Source organism: Schistocerca piceifrons, chromosome 4 (genome assembly GCF_021461385.2).
Source record: "Schistocerca piceifrons isolate TAMUIC-IGC-003096 chromosome 4, iqSchPice1.1, whole genome shotgun sequence".
Taxonomy (NCBI): Eukaryota; Metazoa; Arthropoda; class Insecta; order Orthoptera; family Acrididae; genus Schistocerca; species Schistocerca piceifrons.
The window spans coordinates 423,180,814-423,200,454 of NC_060141.1; the positions used below are offsets into that span (position 1 = coordinate 423,180,814).

At 39.8% G+C, this 19,641-nt stretch overlaps 1 protein-coding gene across 3 annotated transcripts in view; it reads left to right on the forward strand.

The window, feature by feature from the left end:
- Positions 1 to 7,134: 7,134 nt before the first annotated feature.
- The window catches only part of LOC124796277 (mediator of RNA polymerase II transcription subunit 15), a 168,029-nt gene continuing 155,522 nt past the window's right edge, over positions 7,135 to 19,641 (forward strand). Inside the window, exon 1 of one of the 3 annotated variants that reach the window (XM_047260393.1) lies at positions 7,135 to 7,364. In XM_047260393.1, coding sequence (XP_047116349.1) covers positions 7,303 to 7,364 — 62 coding nt within the window. In that variant the 5' untranslated portion in view covers positions 7,135 to 7,302. Of the gene's footprint in view, positions 7,383 to 19,641 lie in introns of all 3 variants that reach the window. The other 2 variants (XM_047260395.1, XM_047260394.1) reach the window with 2 other exon arrangements.

The following is a 19,641-nucleotide window of genomic DNA, read 5'->3' on the forward strand; positions in this document are numbered from 1 at the left end:
AAATCGCGTAAGTCGCAGGAATAGCAGAAGTCGCAGAAATAACGGAGGGATACAAGTTGTGAATTCATTAACTGCGACTCTTAACTGACACAAAGTGCAGTTATCGAAAAGCGGCATTCACAGAAATCTCTCATATCGGAAAATCGCAGTTTAGTCCATCTAGGAAGCTGCAGGCATGAGGTCAGCCTAGCGAAACCGACCACGTGAGCGTCTCGCGGGCCCCGAGGAATCGCTTCATGACGTAATCAGTAAGGCTGAAAGCGTGACAGCGCTGCCTGGTGACTAGACCTGTAAACAACTCTGTTGACGTAAGTGACGTCACACGTTGGCCACAGCGTTTATACAGACTTGCCATCAGCTATTGTTTTGGAACGTCAAATCAATCCAGATTGTTTGAATGAAGCTTCCATTAACAGAATTAAATGTAGAAAGAAGGTTTGAATGCGAATAATCTGGATTATGGTGACATAATAATCCGCAGCGTAGTCAAAGTTACACATTAGAGTCTTACGTGATTGATTGAAGCCAACTGATAACAAATTATTGGTCGAAAGGCAGAGTGATTTATAGCATAACACATATTACGCATTGAGGACAATGTGTATAAATGTTTTTAACGCATTAACTGCAGCTTTGAGCTTACCAATGTAGGCTAACTACCACTGAGACGTTTGCAGCACGAATTTGTCTTTGAACCCATACCAGCAGTAGCAAATGCGGAAAAACAAATCAAATATGGTAAAGGATACGTAGTGGAACGCCCATTGCATTTTTCCAGTTTGTGTACGATATCTGTAAGTAATATGCACCAAAACACGTCGGATGATTGTTCATTTTCTAATATATGTTTTTTGGGGATGACCCAGTAGTTTTATTTTTTTATTATGATAAATGCATTAAATGTGGGAAAGTGCATTTAAATACGCCGCAAACAAATATTAGGCAAAGCCACACGTCTGTCTGTTATCATAACCGTTATTTCTCATTCGCTGTGTTCCACAACTGTCGAAAAAATTATCGCTTTTCAACCTAATGTAGACCTCAGACTATGCTACAAATAGTTATTACTCCAGCCAAGGTTTCTAGGGAAAGGGGGGGGGGGGGGAAGGGGGCGAAATCCAGTATAGTGCTCTAGCCCAGATATGTGCTCTTGCCCAGTGTGTGTTACCGATATGCTTAAATTTTGATCGCTGTTTTTCTGTAAACAAACAGCTATATGCCAATCACATCTCCCTGTATGTAGTTTCTCAAAAATCCAGTTTATGTGATCTTAAGATAAAAAGAGCTCAATGAGGGAATATTAATAGATCTAAGCAGTAAGCATACTGACATCTCCAAATTGTAATACTGCTATAGATGCAAGTCACTGATTGTCAGAGTGTATCAGTGGGACAAAACATTTGAAGTAAATCACAAAGCTTAGGTTAGTTCAACTATTACTTCTTAATGTAGTAGGCAGTCACAATTTTCTTCCGTATTTTGATGTACATAATACTACACAAGCAACCAAATGGTACCTGGTGGAGGGTACCTTGTACCACTACAAATCATTTTCTTTCGTGTTCCACTCGCAAACAGAGAGAGGGAAGAAAGGCTATCTACCATCCGAGCCTAGATTTCTCATGCCTTCTAAATTTTCTCAATAGTGTTGTACAAAAAGAACATTATTTTCCCTCCAGGGATTCTCACGTGTGTTTGCCAAGCATCTTCATTATACTCGCACATATTTTGAAACTACTAGTAACCTATATAGCATCCAGACTCTGCGTTGCTTCATTGTGTAGCTTAAATCTGACCTGGATCTCAAACATTGGAGCAGTACTCATGAATGTGTCACATAATTGTTCTATACGGATGGTGTAAGTGATCTTCCCCTCATTTCCAGTCACAAACTATATTCATCTTCCCAGAGGAAGGAAGTAACAATCCTGAAAGCTAGAAAGGTTGTGTTTTTTTTATAATTCAAGTGCTGCTTTTCTCTCATACTTTGTATAAGTCATTTCATAATTTTACAATGAGTACTGTCAGCTGTACATGTAATGGTTACATTAAAATCCTGTTAATTTGAACCTTAGTGTTAACATTAACTAGCAATTGCATTCGTGAGTCGAAACATTATGTTTAATTATAATTATGGAAGAAGAAGCTAATGAAATATTTTTTTTTACTTTGTATTTTTTTATTACCTTAGGATTTTCAGTTTTCTGCCTGATGTCTAGCAGCAACCTGTTAAAGACTTTCGATCAGAATGTGATATTCCATTCTGAATCGTAGGCAGGGATGTATAGTCTACATGGACATTGTTTTTACTTCCAGTATTTTGCAAGTTCATTTCACTGAACAGAGTAAAATTACCCCTATTATGAACAACAAATACTATTAGGGAGTAAATATGTTGACATGTAAGTGAAAGACTCCGAAAGGCCCTGAAAAGACTCACTGCACTATCAATTTTACACAATAATTTTACTCACATGGATAAAAAGTTTTGTTAACTTGCCACATCAGATTTGAATAAAATCGCAAGCTTTTCATAGCAGCCTCCATCACCGTCACCAGTAATGGTACTGGTGTGGTGTACTGTAGCAGCACATTAAAAGTGAAACTTCCTGGCAGGTTAAAACTGTGTGCTCGACTGAGACTCGAACTCGGGACCTTTGCCTTTCGCGAGCAAGTGCTCTACCATCTGAGCTACCGAAGCACGACTCACGCTCGGTACTCACAGCTTTACTTCTGCCAGTACCTCGTCTCCTACCTTCCAAAATTTACAGAAGCTCTCCTGTCAACCTAGCAGAACCAGCACTCCTGAAAGAAAGGATATAGCGGAGACATGGCTTAGCCACAGCCTGGGGGATGTTTCTCATTCTGGAAACATTAAAAGTGTTTCAGTTGAATTGATTCTGCATTATTTCTCTTCCTCATGTCCTTGACATTAATGCTACCAAGTTGTGTTCTTGTACAGTAATTAGTTTCCATGTTATAACATGTTAAATATAGAAAGTTTAACTGTAACCAAGCAGTAGTTTTCTTTGATGACAATATCAGTTCCAGTGCACAACTGAATTTCAAAATCTGTCTTGTGGGGTGAAAATCCATTACTGCTGCTATCTTGTGCTGACAATGAGATGACTTTCATAGAAATACTGAATTATTTCATTTGTAATACAGTTTCATAGTTTTTGTAGTTGCTCATGACCTTTACACTTGCATGCAATGGATGTAGCATCAGCATACAGAACTATCCTTGAATTTGGGGAGCATTATTTTGTCATTTACATAAATCGACAAAAGAAAGTATCCCAGTACTAAGTCCTGGGTACCCTGTATTACATATCAGTAATGTTAGATCAGTGTGTGCCACTCGCCATTCTTAAGAGTGAAAACTGATTTGTGTTAGATAAGGTTTTATTAAACTGTGAACAATTATCAGCACTATTACCCAGCCGTTTTCCCAGAGTATTTACTGTCTCTCTCTACAAGCAATTGATAGAGATTAGCTTTCCCATCTATAGCTTATCGCAGAAAGTTCAGTAACACCTTCAACACATAAGGAATTGAGCACCAACTATTGGCACTTTTTACAACATCACCATAAGGTTTGATATCCCTACTGAAAGACGAGCAGAAATTTTTTGTTAATTGGTGCATAATAAGGTTCTTTTTTGGTATACCAGTTCTCAGTAATAACTGAAACATCTGGTTTATTAAAACATGCTATTATGTCCAAATCATTGTGCTTACTTCCTAGGCTCGTAAAGTTTTGGAGGATGATCTTTGTTCGCAGGTTGCATTGTCACCACATGTTTTTTCTTTGTAACCATAAATATCCTCATTAAGTAAATCAGATGTACTAGTCAAACTGGGAAGAGGACACAAAAAGGTCACACATGTACAAAATAATACTAAAAGGAAAGATTGCAAACGAGTTTCTTACAGCAAAATGTAAAACTTAAATTGTTTTTGGATATATTACTTACTTATATCCTTCATTCAAAAACTTAAGAAGGCTGTTAGTTTAGTGTCTTCAAGGCATAATGCTGTTTCATTGAGCATCGCAACAATCAAGCCTGAGATAGTAGTGTACTATGATACTACCTATGAAGAAAAAATTGATGCACTGGATGTGAAGTGCACTGTTTAGTCTACCCAGCAGGTGTTCCAGAAGATGGCCCTGCACTATTCTATAGCATCATGAATATTTGTGTGGTATGTACATTAGTGATATATCCATCACTGACAGAAAATTTAATAATCACATTGTTGCTTGAAGTTTCTGAAATGGCAGTTGATGAGATCATATCTGAAGAGACAGCTATCAACCCACACTTTCAGCATGAAGTAGGACTACAATTACCAGAATTCTGAAATGTGGATCTAGTGAACCTAGAGTTGCTCTAGGAAAATAAGTAAGATGTGACATGTATCCCAGATCAAAGATGAGAAAATGAAAGGTTGCTGTATTAGTTATAGCACACAAATATGCAGTGACTAAGAAGTGTGAAATGACTGTGTTCAAAGCTATGTAGACTTCTTTAATTCCTGGTTTAAGTCATTCACATTATTTCATTGCTGTGTTAACTGCTGCCATCCATTAATACCAGAATGTCAACAACTACTTTGTTACTTTAAAATCTTCAACATGTGCACTGTGGCTGACACAAAGGTCAATAAGAGCTACTAGCCACGAGCTTTTAAGTGTCAGCTGCAGTGAATGTGCAAAACAAGAAAATTTTTGCAATTTAATTTAAAGTCCTATTCAGCTTCCTTTTTCAGGCGTGTTTATTTTTAAATATTAAAACTGATGAGAGTTTCATTACAAGACCCCTAATTTTGAAATCTGGATGACATCATCCCAGCACTGCAACAAAATATGCACCATACACAACAGGTTCAATGCAATCTCTCCTCTCCACAAATTTGCACCTCAGATGTGTTATATGTCATATATATGTTATACATCATATAATACTACAGTTAATTTTCCAAATATCTGAGCAAAATGAGTTATTGTGTGTCCATGTTTATCTCATCTAGGCATTGCATCTTTCCCTTAACTTCAGTGTGCTTTACAATAAAATTTGTATGAAAAGTTTTCTGTGTAAATTACCTATTCTACACCTACAGCTAATGCTTGTGTAACCCAGTCTGCCATTCAGGTGGGTTTACTGGTGTGTCAATATAATTGTCAGGTTTGGTTTGAAAGGGTTTCTTGAAATATATTCCCACATAAATTTTTAAGTATATATTTTCGGTTGCAAAATATATTACACACTGTCAGTGCGATTTCAATGCAAAGATTTAAATCATGCTGGGGAATATACCAATAACACAGTTCCAGCATACCTCAGAAATTTAATTTTAGTTGCTTCAACCAATGACAATTACGGACTTGCCAAGTCTTGCACTGCCCTGTTTTGTGTATTAACCCGTTGGCTGGCATGAAGGTGCCGGTGGTCACAGCAGATTGCTCTGCTGGGGCCAGCGCTGATCTCATGGTAACAACCAGGTATCAGCAATTTTACACTTTAATCTTACCGAGGAAAAATATTTACTTATATTTGATATCCCTTACCATTTCAAGACGATTTTTCGGTTTGTGGTATTTTTATTTAAATGACTACAAAGTTATTCATGAATTGAGTTTTAGATACATATTTAACATATTATATTTAACTGTGTAAAGGATAATTCCTGAAACAGTAATTAGCATTCTAGCTGTATCTTTTTAGCCAAGGCTGTACAGATGCATATACTTCACACTAGTTCCTAAACGACTGCTTAACACATTGACTACCAAGCTGCTGACAGCAGAGCAGCACACTTAATGCTGTATTCCAGACCTAATCATGTCAGGGCCAAGAAATGCAGAAGATAATCTCTCAGGGAGTACTATAATATAATAAACTTATAACTAAAAAGGCCATTTCCAATTCTGTCTACCAAGCAAATTATGCTTTGAGTCAGTGATTTCTTTTGCCATAACTGACTAGTGAACACGCATGCCAGAGTATGGTGAATATTTATACTTTGCCTGTGAGAAGCAGCTATGCACATAGTCCAATTTATGTTGAAATTATCACCTGGGTATTTTAATTAAATTTGGTCTACTATAAGCAACATGATAAAGGAATCAAAAGAAACACACACACAGAATTAATTTATTTATTAACAATGCTCAGATTTCCACATCACCATAGAGGTGCCAAGCTGGGTGCGTTACTCGTTTTTTTTTTACATGGCGAGTTTCCCCAGTAGGCCTATAAACCATGAAACAGACAAAAAAAGCTACTTCTCGTTGTCTTCTCTTCCTTGGACTTTCACTTCAGAAGCTCTGAAACATCCATTACAAAAACACATTGCACCACTCACAAATCTGGATTCAGTCACTGCAATTAATATCTATTTTACTGTCAAAAATACTGACTATGATCAATGATTAATTGTGAACATTCAAAAGTTTTCAAATGTGCAGGTTACTGTTAGAATACAGTTACTACACAATTTTTGATCAGGAAAAAGTTACAATGATTGCAACTTAAATACCGAAGCCATTTGTTATGATAATACGCCGTTACCACAAATAATCCACATAGATGCATTGAAAGAAACTTTACTGAGTAACATAATGCATCAGAATACTATAGGCACAAAGAATGAAATTTCTGTAGATTTACCATACATTTTACTTTTCTTGCGCATGATAAGATTACTAACGGAAGTTACTTACCGTCCATTGTCTGGAATATAAACTATCCTTTCTCCTCTGCAAACATGTGCTTTTGCAGCAAGTATTATCAATTTTTTTCCGTGATTGAAAAGCTTTAACGCGCACAAATCCCGCAATCATACACAAATCCACAAGGCATCAGCATGCCATGTTCAAAGAATATCCGCGTTTCGAAAACTACCAGCGATATTGGCTTGCATAAGAGACGACGTCATGCCATGATATGACGTCATGATTCCTCGGGGCCCGCGAGACGCTTCTCATCAGCATGCCATGTTCAAAGAATATCCGCGTTTCGAAAACTACCAGCGATATTGGCTTGCATGAGAGACGACGTCCTGCCATGATATGACGTCATGATTCCTCGGGGCCCGCGAGACGCTTCTAAACCGACCGGCACCAATATTTGCGATCTCTAGATACTGGCAACACTGGCCGCGCGCTCCAGCTCTTACGATGACGTCATTCTAAGCGAGACGTGGCAGAAAAATCTGTTGGCACTTGGTTGCGAACGCCAAAGTATTGCTCTAGTTGAATTGTGTTTTTGTTGCACAGCGAATTGTATAAACATAAACATGGCAGGAGAAGAAGGATCGTGGCGCACAGCAGCGTTTCGTCAAAGTGTTGTTTCCAAAATGTAAGTTCCAAGCGCGTGGTAAGTATTTCGACATAATTTAGGAACTTGCAGTATCGTAAAAGATTATTACTTTGCAAATTATTTTTCGGTTTGAATTTTGCGCCTAAGGTTACATTCATTTAGTTTTCAAACCCGAAGTAACCTAGAGTGCTGGTTCCGTAATGTGTTTTGAAATTGGTCGATGATCCAATCATGGCAGACAATTAAAGCACACTTTATTCTTACAGACTATATTATCAGTATTAGCAATTTAGTTACATGAAGATTCAATTTTTAACGGTTCGTCGTCGATTCCGATAACAGCACGTTCAAAGAAAACAATTACAATATTCAGGAACGCGATGAATGCTCTTTCCGTAGCAACTGTTAGGATATTTTATTCACTTGGAAAGTTTCGAGAGTTTTAAATGTGGGGGAACGTGATGGCTACTTTGTACTTCACGGTTTAAGTTCGTCAAATGATTAATGTCGGAACATGTGAACTTATCTTTTTGTCAATCATTATATGGAATTCCCATACATCAGACTTAATCTATATTTTTTTCTGGATAAGCCTATTCTACCACGAATGACAACTGTTACGTATAGATAATGCTGAGTTTTATACATTTGCCATAAAATTTTGGCGATTTTTACGTTGTGGAAGATGCATTGTAAAATCACAGGGAAATATTGCCTTTCATTTCTATTTGGTGTATTCACAAGACTCGTTAATTCCAACAGCAGATGTTTCTATAACATTGACCACATTGCCGTAACTACACACAAGTATCAAATTTTGGAACTGTCGAGTAGAAACTTAGGCCTGCAGCTCAACAAAGACATATCAGACCATTAGGCGTACTACGCAAATGAGCTTCAATCTAAACGGACAGGTAGATGTTCTTCTATCTGTTAAGCAAATATGTTTGATGACGGTATTGTGTGCATTGTATTATGATTTAAAATCTTTTCTCATTACGAGATGGTCCCAGACCTTTTAGTTTCTTTTCCAAGTTTCGTCTTAATTTAGTTTACTACTGATTGAATAATGTGAGGGATAGAGTACAGCTACGCCTACCCCACTCTCTCTAATTCTCCCCCCCCCCCCCCCCCACCCCCTCCTACTTTCCCTTCTTTCTCCATTACTGACCAATTTTCATGTCATACCACAACTGCAGTCTGACTCCAGTACAACTTATAAACTTCCACTCCCTGCACCTTATCCCTAATAACTGTAGAATTTCAGTTGTTATGGGCAGGTATTGGTCTGTGCAACTGACAGGAAAAAAAAAAGGTTATGAATAGCTAAGCACTGCTTTACTTTTATACTGATAACACCCCGGCTGCGCTGTAGTGGGATACTTGGCTACAAACAACTAAGCACAACAGAAACAATCCTTGCTTCTCCATTTTGAAACTTAGTCGCCCAATTTTGGTACTGTGTGTCATACGAAGGCCCTCAGTGAGACAAGTGGAATAATAACAATATATTTTGTGTAGATGGTATCTTAAGATGTGTGCTATTTGAGACACACATTCAAAGCAACCCAACACCCAAAGGAAGACAGCTCCAAACACAGAGAGGAATGGGATTGACTTAAAAAGCAGTTTTCCTGTTGTACAGCCTTATATGTTCAGACGGGAAGTAAAGTCTAGGAACAGTTTGTAATTAATGACTCTGGAAGTACGATATCAGCCAAACTTAAGCAAGCAAATATTCTCAGCATCACTGTACAGATAAGATGCGCTGAATGTCAGCTATCAGGTAGCTGAGAGGAGATGTTAATTGTGGCTGTTTGCATAAACTGATATAGGATGTGAGTAGGAGATCAGTACTAAATGATGCAGAGAAGACAATTCAAATTTATGTAGGAACAAAATGTGAATCTTGAAGTGCAGCATCCAGTGTGAGCAAGAAAATTAATCTTTCAATGATCAGTACTTCCTTGTTGTTTATGTGATTTTAGTTTTCTGTGCCAGTAGCTGCAAGAAACAGTATCAGCATAGCAACATTCTCCCAGCAATGTGGCCTGATCTTGGCTTTCAAGTAATTTGCTATATTCTCCAGTATTTCTCATGTACACTTTGTTGCAGTCAGCTATATAACCAGTAATGTACATCCATCTCTGGAAACCACTGTGAAGTGCATGGCAGAGGGTGCTTCCCATTGTAGTAGTTATTAGGGCTACATTACATTCATGTATTGACTGCAGGAAGAAAAACTGTTTATGCATCTGTGTGTGCTACAATTAATCTAATCTTGTCTTCATAATACCTACAGGATCAGTATGGAGTGAGTTGTTATTTATTCGTAGATTCATATTTTAAGCTAGTTTTTGAAACTTTCCAAGTCTCTTTTCTTGGAATAGTATGCCTATATGTTAAAGTGTGCCATTTCCATTCTTTCAGCATTGCTATGACACTTCCCCACTGGTCAAACAAACCTGCGACCATTCATGATGCTCTTCTCTATATATGTTCGACATCTACTATTAGTACTACACGGGATAGGTCCAATATACTTCAGCAATACTGTAGGGAGAGTTACATGAGTGATTAGTAAGCAATCTCCTTTGTAGACTGATTGTTTCCTAGTATTCTACCTGTGAACCAAAGTCTGCCACCTGCTTTACCTATGTTTGGCTTACATGATCATTCTATTGCGTATCCCAACAAACTGTCACACTAAGGTATGGTACCTCAGACACAAGAACAATGACTTGATCAGTGTTTAGAGAGAAATTACAGAAAGATCACCGTGGAGAAATTAATAAAGCAGGCAGTGTTTACTGAAAAAAATAACACTTTCATAAACGTATTCCAAGTTTTGTTTGGTGCTAAAACAAAATGGGAGAAAGTAGAACAGAAGCATTGATAACTGCTGGGATGACAGTATCAGACATTAGGTAGAGCTCTATGCAATTCAGAGAATAAGCAGTAGTCAAGATTTTTAACTCCAATACCACCACTATTGTTGACTCAACTCTATCATTAAAAGAGCATAAATTGTATCCTATGCTAAAAAAAGTTCCCAGAATAAAGTAAAAGCTATTTGAGAATATTATTAAGCAAACAAACAAAACAAGTCATCTGAATGAAATTGAACCCCCTGAAAATACATCTGCCAGAAATGGTGACACTTGCAAATTATTGCCCACAAAATTCAATGACTGCTTCCCCACATTACCTGCAAACATTGCACCGAGTAATAAACAATCTAACATGGTAGTGTGGACTGTAATTATGCAGACACTAGGTGCATCACAGACAGATACTAGTTTAAAAAAATACAACTCCTAAGGACCAACAACTAAAAGTAGTAATTCTGCTAGCAATGGTAGTGTTGCTAATAGAATATAAATGTCTTGTGCTGGCTGTGGTAGGTTTACCTTCAACCTCTTCATCTACATCTATACTCTGCAAACTATAGTGAGGTGTATGGCACATTACACTTCTGACTCATTGATACTTAATCATATGATACTATGGTTTTTGTTTTGTTTTGTAAAGTGTCCAATGTTACATTTCTGAACATTCAAAGCAAGTTGCCAGTCTTTGCACCACTTTGAAATCCTATCAAGATCTGGCCGAATATTTGAGCAGCTCTTTCTAGAGTGCTTCATTGCGGATAACTGCATCAACTGCGAAAAGCCTGAGATTACTATTAATATTGTCGACAATATGATCAACAGCCAGGGTCCCAACACACTTCCCCAAGGGGTATAAAGGACTGTTCGGTAAAAGTTGTCTAATCAAATTGCAACTGGATTCGTAAGTACCTGTCAAGTAGGTCACAGTTCGTAGTAATTGACGGAAAGTCACTGATCAAAATGGAAGTAATATTTGGTGGTCCCCAAGGAAGTGTTACAGGCCCTCTGCTGTTCCTGATCTACATAAATACGTAGGGGACAATCTGAGCAGCCCTCTTAGCTTTTTTGCAGGGTTATGCTGTCATTTACCATCTTGTAAAGTCATCACATGATCAAAATCAACTGCAAAGTGAGTTCAAAAAGATACCTATATGATGCAAAAAGTGGCAATTGACTCTAAATAACGAAAAATGTAAAGTTGTCTTCATAAGTACTAAATGAAATCTGCTAAATTTTGGTTACACGATAAAACACACAATCTAAAGTCTGTAAATTCAACTGAATAATTAGGGATTACAGTTACAAATGACTTCAATTGGGATGTTCACATGGACAACATTGTGGGTAAAGCAGACCAAAGACTGAGATTTGTTTGTAGAACACTTATAAAATGCAAGAGATCAACTAAAGAGAGTACATACACCATTGCTGTGTGGTGTAGGATCTGCGTAAGATAGGAGTATCGGAGGACGTCAAAAAATTTCAAAGAAGGGGAGCTTGTTTAGTATTATCATGAAATGGGAGAGAGTGCAACTGACATGATGCGTGAATTGTGGTGGCAGTCATTAAAACAAAAATTCTTTTTGCTGCGGCAGAATCTTCTCGTGAAATTTCAGTAGCTAACTTTCTCCTCCAAATATGAAAATATTATGTTGGCTCCCACCTACATAGTGAGAAATGATCATCATCATAAAATAAGATAAATCAGAGCTCACACAGAAAGATTTAAGTGCTCATTTTCCTGCGCGCTGTTGGAGAGTGGAACTATAGAGAAATAGCTTGAAAGACATGTAAATGAAGTTTGCGTCTATGTCCTGAACTCGGTATGTAGTGAACCTGTGGCCGTCAGGATACAGACGACACAGGAAATAACTGTCTGCAATGTATATCTCCCTCCAGATGGTGCAGTACCCCTGAACATATTGGCTGCACTGATTGATCAATTCCCTAAACCTTTCCTACTTTTGGGAGATTTTAACAACCATAACCCCTTGTGGGGTGGCACTGTGTTTACTGGACGAGGTAGAGATGTCGAAAATTTACTGTCCCACCTTGACCTCTACCTCTTAAATACAGGTGCCCCCACACATTTCTGTGTGGCACATGGCACATATTCAGCCATTGATCTCTCGGTCTCCAGTCCTTGCCTTCTCCCATTGGAGAGCTCATGATGACCTGTGAGATAGTGACCATTTCCCCATCTTCCTGTCACTACCCTGGCGTCATGTCTATGGATGGGTACCCAGATGGGCTTTAAACAAGGCAGACTGGGTAACCTTCACCTCTGCTGCCACTGTTGAATCTCCCCCATGTGGTGCCATCAGTGTTGTGGTTGAGCAGGTCACTACAACGGTCATTTCTGCAGCGGAAAACGCGATCCCCTGTTCTTTAGGGTGCCTCCGGCGAAAGACAGTCCCTTGGTGGTCGCTGGAAGTTGTTGAGGCAATTAAAGAGCTTCGGTGAGCTCTACAGCAACATAAGCTGCACCCTTCCTTAGAGCACCTAATAGCCTTTAAGTGGCTCCATGCCCGTGTTTGCCAGCTTATAAAGCGACGGAAACAGGAGTGTTGGGAGAGGTACGTGTCGACCATTGGATGCCATACGTCACCTTCCCAAGTCTGGACGAAGATCAGACATCTTTTTGCATACCAGACCCCAACAGATATCCTTGGTGTTAACACGAATGGCATGTTATGTACTGATGCAAACATGATTGCCGAGCAATTTGCTGTGCACTATACTTGAGCCTATGCATTGGAGGATTACCTCCCCCTCCCCCTCCCGAACAGCTTTTCGCACCCTCCAATGGCAGATGGAAAGGAAAGTCCTCTTCTTCACTACATTCCACAGTGAACCTTGTAAAGCCCCAATTACTGAGTGGAAGCTCCTCAGTGCCGTTGCATATTGCCCAGACACAGCTCCTTGGCTGGATCGGATCCACAGTCAGATGATCAAACATCTCTCGTCTGACTATAAGTGACATCTACTCGTCATCTTAAACCGGATATGGTGCGATGGCGTCTTTCCATTGCAATGGTGGGAGAGCACCATCATTCTGGTGCTCAAACCCGGTAAGAACCCACTTGATGTGGATATCTATCAGCCTCACCAACATTCTTTGTCAGCTGTTAGAACATATGCTGTGTTGGAAATTGGGTTGGGTACTAGTCACGTGGCCTACTGGCTCCGTGTCAGGGCGGCTTCCACCTGGGTCGCTCTACCACTGTTAATCTTGTGTCCCTTGAGTCTGCCATCCGAATAGCCTTTTGCAGATGACAACACCTGGTTGCTGTCTTTTTTGAGGTACGTAAAGCATAAGACATGACCTGGTGACATCATATCCATACCACATTGTACGAGGTGCATTCAAGTTCTAAGGCCTCCGATTTTTTTTCTAATTAACTACTCACCCGAAATCGACGAAACTGGCATTACTTCTCGACGTAATCGCCCTGCAGACGTACACATTTTTCACAACGCTGACGCCATGATTCCATGGCAGCGGCGAAGGCTTCTTTAGGAGTCTGTTTTGACCACTGGAAAATCGCTGAGGCAATAGCAGCACGGCTGGTGAATGTGCGGCCACGGAGTGTGTCTTTCATTGGTGGAAAAAGCCAAAAGTCACTAGGAGCCAGGTCAGGTGAGTAGGAAGTACGAGGAATCACTTAAAAGTTGTTATCACGAAGAAACTGTTGCGTAATGTTAGCTCGATGTGCGGGTGCGTTGTCTTGGTGAAACAGCACACGCGCAGCCCTTCCCGGGCGTTTTTGTTGCAGTGCAGGAAGGAATTTGTTCTTCAAAACATTTTCGTAGGATTCACCTGTTACCGTAGTGCCCTTTGGAACACAATGGGTAAGGATTACGCCCTTGCTGTCCCAGAACATGGACACCATCATTTTTTCAGCACTGGCGGTTACCCGAAATTTTTTTGGTGGCCGTGAATCTGTGTGCTTCCATTGAGCTGACTGGCGCTTTGTTTCTGAATTGAAAAATGGCATCCACGTCTCATCCATTGACACAACCGACGAAAAGAAAGTCCCATTCATGCTGTCGTTGTGCATCAACATTGCTTGGCAACATGCCACACGGGCAGCCATGTGGTCGTTCGTCAGCATTCGTGGCACCCACCTGGGTGACACTTTTCGCATTTTCAGGTCGTCATGCAGGATTGTGTGCACAGAACCCACAGAAATGCCAACTCTGGAGGCGATCTGTTCAACAGTCATTCGGCGATCCCCCAAAACAATTCTCTCCACTTTCTCGATCATGTCAGACCGGCTTTTGCGAGCCCGAGGTTGTTTCGGTTTGTTGTCACACGATGTTCTGCCTTCATTAAACTGTCGCACCCACGAATGCACTTTCGACACATCCATAACTCCATCACCACATGTGTCCTTCAACTTTCGATGAATTTCAATTGGTTTCACACCACGCAAATTCAGAAAACGAATGATTGCATGTTGTTAAAGTAAGAAAAACGTCGCCATTTTAAGTATTTAAAACAGTTCTCATTCTTGCCGCTGGCAGTAAAATTCCATCTGCCGTACGGTGCTGCCATCTCTGAGACATATTGACAATGAACGTGGCCTCACTTTAAAACAATGCTCATGTTTCTATCTCTGTCCAGTCCGGAGAAAAAAAAAACGGAGGCCTTAGAACTTGAATGCCCCTCGTATGAGTGGGGTCTCCAGGGCTTGCTCCCAATTTTCATCCAAAACTTCCTGTTGCTCCGTACTTTTCATGGCATGTTGGTGCCTTACATAAGTCCCTCCGTAATCAGGAGAATGGCATTCTGCGGGGCTCCGTATTGCGTGTGCCTCTATTTTTAGTGGCTATTAACGGTCTGGCAGCAGCTGTAGGGCCACCGGTCTCACCTTCTCTGTATGCAGATGACTTCTGCATTTTATAGTTCTCCTCCAGTACTGGTGTTGCTGAGTGGTGCTTACAGGGAGCCATTCACAAGTCGCAGCCATGGGCTCTAGCTGACAGCTTTCAGTTTTCAGCTGCGAAGTCGTGGGTCAAGCACTTCTGTCGGCATCATACCGTTCATCTGGAACCAGAACTTTACCTTAATGACGATCCATTCACTGTAGTGGAAACATCGATTCTTAGGACTGGTCTTCGATGCCCGATTGACTTGGTTACCTGACCTTTGTCAGCTTAAGCGCAAGAGCTGGCAGCACCTCAATGCCTTCTGCTGCCTGAGCAACACCTTGCTCGACGTTTCTGCAGCTCTACAGAGCCCTTGTTCAATTCCACCTTGACCATGGGAGTCTGGTTTACGGTTTAGTGGTGCCCTCAGTGTTGCGTTTACTTGACCCAGTGCACCACAGCGGTGTTCGCCTAGCAACAGGAGCTTTTGGAACGAGTCCAGTGCCAAGTGTCCTGTTGGAGGCTGGAGTCCCTCCATTGCAGATTTGATGTGCACAACTGCTTGCCAGTTACGTTGCACACATTCATAGTTCACCTGCCCATCCAAATTACTGTCTCCTTTTCCCACCCAAGGCAGTTCATCTCCTGCATTGGTGGTCCAGGTCAGGGCTCACGATTGCGGTTTGCGTCTGGTCCCTTCTCTCTGAACCAGAGTGCTTCCCTTTACCACCTCTCCTTGAGGTCCATTCACGTACATCTCCATGGTATAAATGTAAGCTGAAGCTTTGCTCTGATCTTTCACGAGGCCCTAAGGGCTCCGTTAACCCTGTGGCTCTCCACTGTCTCTTCCTCTGGATTCTCGACACATACCGGGCCATGAAGTGGTTTACACCAATGGCTTGGTGGCTGATGGTCACGTTGGCTTTGCTTATGTACATGGAAGACATATTGAACAGCACTCCTTGCCCAATGGCTGCAGTGTTTTCACTGCAGAGCTGGCGGCCATATCTCCTGCTCTTGATCACAACTGCTCATGCCCTGCCGAGTCATTTCTCTTGTGTACTGACTCCTTGAGCAGCCTACAAGCTATCGACCGGTGCTACCCCTGTCATTCTTTGGTAGCGACCATCCAGGAGTCCCTGTGTGCCCTGGAACGGTCTGGTCCTTGTGTGGTGTTTGTGTGGACCCCTGGCCATGTCAGAATCCCAGGAAATGAACTTACCGACAGGCTACACGGAAACCACTTCTGGAGATTAGCATTCCCAAAACTGACCTGCAGTCATTATTACACTGCAAGTTTTTTCAGCTTTGGGAGATGGAATGGCATAATCTCAGTATGCACAACAAACTGCGTGACATCAAGGAAACTGAATGTGTGGAAGTCCTCCATTCGGGCCTCTCGCAGGGATTCTGTGGTTCTTCATTTGATCTAAGTTTTAGCACATGTCCTTTCTCCCTATGTGTCCTCCACCTGAGAGCTTTCAGGGTGGAGGTTTTAATGTGTTGCTGGCTTCTTTTTATTCTTATGGTCAGCCAGCCATGGTAACCTGCTTTCTTGTTTTAATCTCTTCTCCCTGTTTCTTGGGTTTCTGTGGATTTATTGTCCCCTTTTGTCCATTTAAGAGTTTGTTACCCTTCCGTTGTTCTTGTGGTTTTTCCTTTCTTTTGTTTTGTGTTGTAAGTTTCGTTTGTCTTCTCGTCCTTGTGGAATTGTTTTATTTGGAACAACGGGCCAAAGACTTAGCAGTTTGGTCCCCCCCCCCCCCCCCCCCCCCTCCTCTTTTAAACCAACCAATCAACCAGGACATGTTAAATGCTTTGGTCTGGCTTTCTTAATAGATTCTCCACACAGAGAGCTATACAAGATCTTACAAATGAAGTGCTGACAGAGATAATCAAGAAAGTTATCCTCTGGGGTGTTCTATAACCTCGCCGAAACCTCCGAATGTGAGAATCACACAATTCTGCTTGGCAAACTAATGTGTTGTGGCATTAGTGGCATCACCCTTGCCTGTATGAAATCTTAACTTCCATGACAGAGAGCATAAGACCTCATTAACAGACAGTATCTCTATCATTAAAATGACTTCAAAATGGGGTAACATAACATGTGGATTGCCATATGGGTTGGTACTGGACAGATTCTTGTTTCTGGTCGATATTTATGAGCTCCTAGTGATTTTAAAGGGCGGTTCAATAACTGTCACATTTGCTGATGACACATGAATATTAATCAAAGTCCCCAAGTCAATCCTAGCAGACACACCTCAGATGGTAACCGAAGATCTTTAGTATCAGAAGTAGATGTTAATGGCCGTACATTGAATGAAGTACAACATTTAAAATCCCTGTTCATCTTGTAGCTAAATCTTTTTAAGAATGTTGGAATTCATACATTTACTCCTTAATGATTTTTGTTGCTGATACTGAAAATCTGTTCCAACTGGACTGCAACATACATAGTCACAAAACAAAACACAAAGGTTATTTTCATGTAGACATTGCCCTCATGTCCAGGATTCAGAAGGGAGTTAAGTGTACCCTGGTGGAAAGATGTTCAGTAAGCACCTGCCTTAACTTAGGACTAAAGCAAGAAATTTGGAATCCCTACCAGTTCACAAGAAAATTAAAAACATACCTCATTAGCCACTCTTTCTAACAATTAACTGAATATCAGGATTCTGTGACATGTAGCAGTGTTTGTTATTAAGCTGTATGTATTTGTAGACATAGAAATATCTTCTTTGAAAGATACCATTGTGATAGAGTAAATATTAAGCTACTTATCTAGTAGATAAACATCAGCTGTATGAAGCGGTTTATGACATAATGGTTTAACTCCATTTTGCTTATTTTGGGAAATTAAACTTTCGTGAAATATTGTACAGAAAAATCAGGAAAGCCTAATGGAAGTATGCGCAAGGAGATTCAGTTTAATAAAGGATACCATTAATACTAGAGGATAAAGTAAGTGTAATAATATTAATATTATATCCATAATTATTATAAATTCTGCGAATATCGCTTTGAATTTAATGATACTTGAGCACAATCAAATGTAGTAATATTAACATTATAATCATAATTGTCCATAAATTACATGCATTTCAGTTTGAATTAACACAAAAATAAATCTGTCAGGTTTTCCCTCCAAAGTTTCTTTCATAGAATAAAAAAGCAGATGGTGAATCGGAGGGATGCATGGTAACAAGTGTAACAATTCCTTTTTATTCAAATTACTAATTGGTCATATTTCATCATATAGTGGTACCTGTTTTGTACTGATGAGGTGAACTGGGGTTCCCTATTTCCTTTTCATATGTCCAGTGTGAAAGACACTATATCAGCATTCAAAATTGTCTTGTAATGCATCTTTGTAGGTTCAGATCTTCTATACTGCAACCACAAAATTTGTAGTAAAGATACTGTACACATAAATCCATTAATTTTGCAGTTAACTGCTGTCTTCTGCAACACAATCTTAATAGATATCCTTCTTGCGTCATCTGTACTACTGTGTTTTCACACCAGCCTGATGGTGTGTAGATTGTTCTTCCTTTTACCCAGAAGAAATGAGCATTGTTTGGCATATACAAGTGCTACTTGTAGTGAAAATATGATCAAGAACATCCACTTGAAGTAGTGGATCTGTCACAAGTTTGGAACGGGAAAGTGCCATTTTCAAATTTCTATTTCGTCCAGTTAAGCCATTAATGTACATTATTTTGAGTTTACTGTTACTAGCTACTTCTTTTATGTATTTCACTATGTGTGATGAAACTTCCTGCAATCCTCTTGGAGCTGTAATTTTGCCCCTTACATACAAACATGGAAGAGGAGTCAATAGTTTATGAAAGCCAAGATTATAACAGTATAAATTGTATATGTAATGTGGCACTAACATTAACTCTGGAAATCCCAGGGCACTTTCCAAATCAAATTTAAAAATGAAAACATATTGAGGGTTAGATTTTGATAATTCCTGATGCACTTTCATCGGATTTCATGCAAATTTGGCCCTCCTTACATGTAATTTTTGTTGCACTTGTAATTATTTTTTGTTTTCATCTTTAGCGACCAATATCTGCATCTGGTAATGTTGTGCATGTATTTCATCTTAGATTGAAATCGTGATTGGAAATATTTTGATACAAAGCCTCTGCCACTGATTAAATGTTACCTTCAACATATTTTTCTTTATATAAATTGGACACAACTCAAATTTTCAATTCAGGACTCAAGTAACACCTATTATGGTTTTCTGTTTGAGAATAATATGACTGATGACATGAAAAAATTTTAATCTAGAAGTGAATTTGACTAAATGTACCTTCTGGAGCTTTATTGGAAGGTTTATGAGGACTTCTTAAATCACCATCAGGCTCCTCTTCTTTCTTTGCTTCTTGTGTACATAAAGTCATTCTGTCATTGGAAGTTCAAAAAGTTTCCAGAAAATAGTTTACAGACTTTAACTGAATAATTCTGAACATGTAAGTAGTATTTGTTAATACAAGCCTTTGGAGGTTGAGGTTGACATCTTGTTCGTGGTCTTC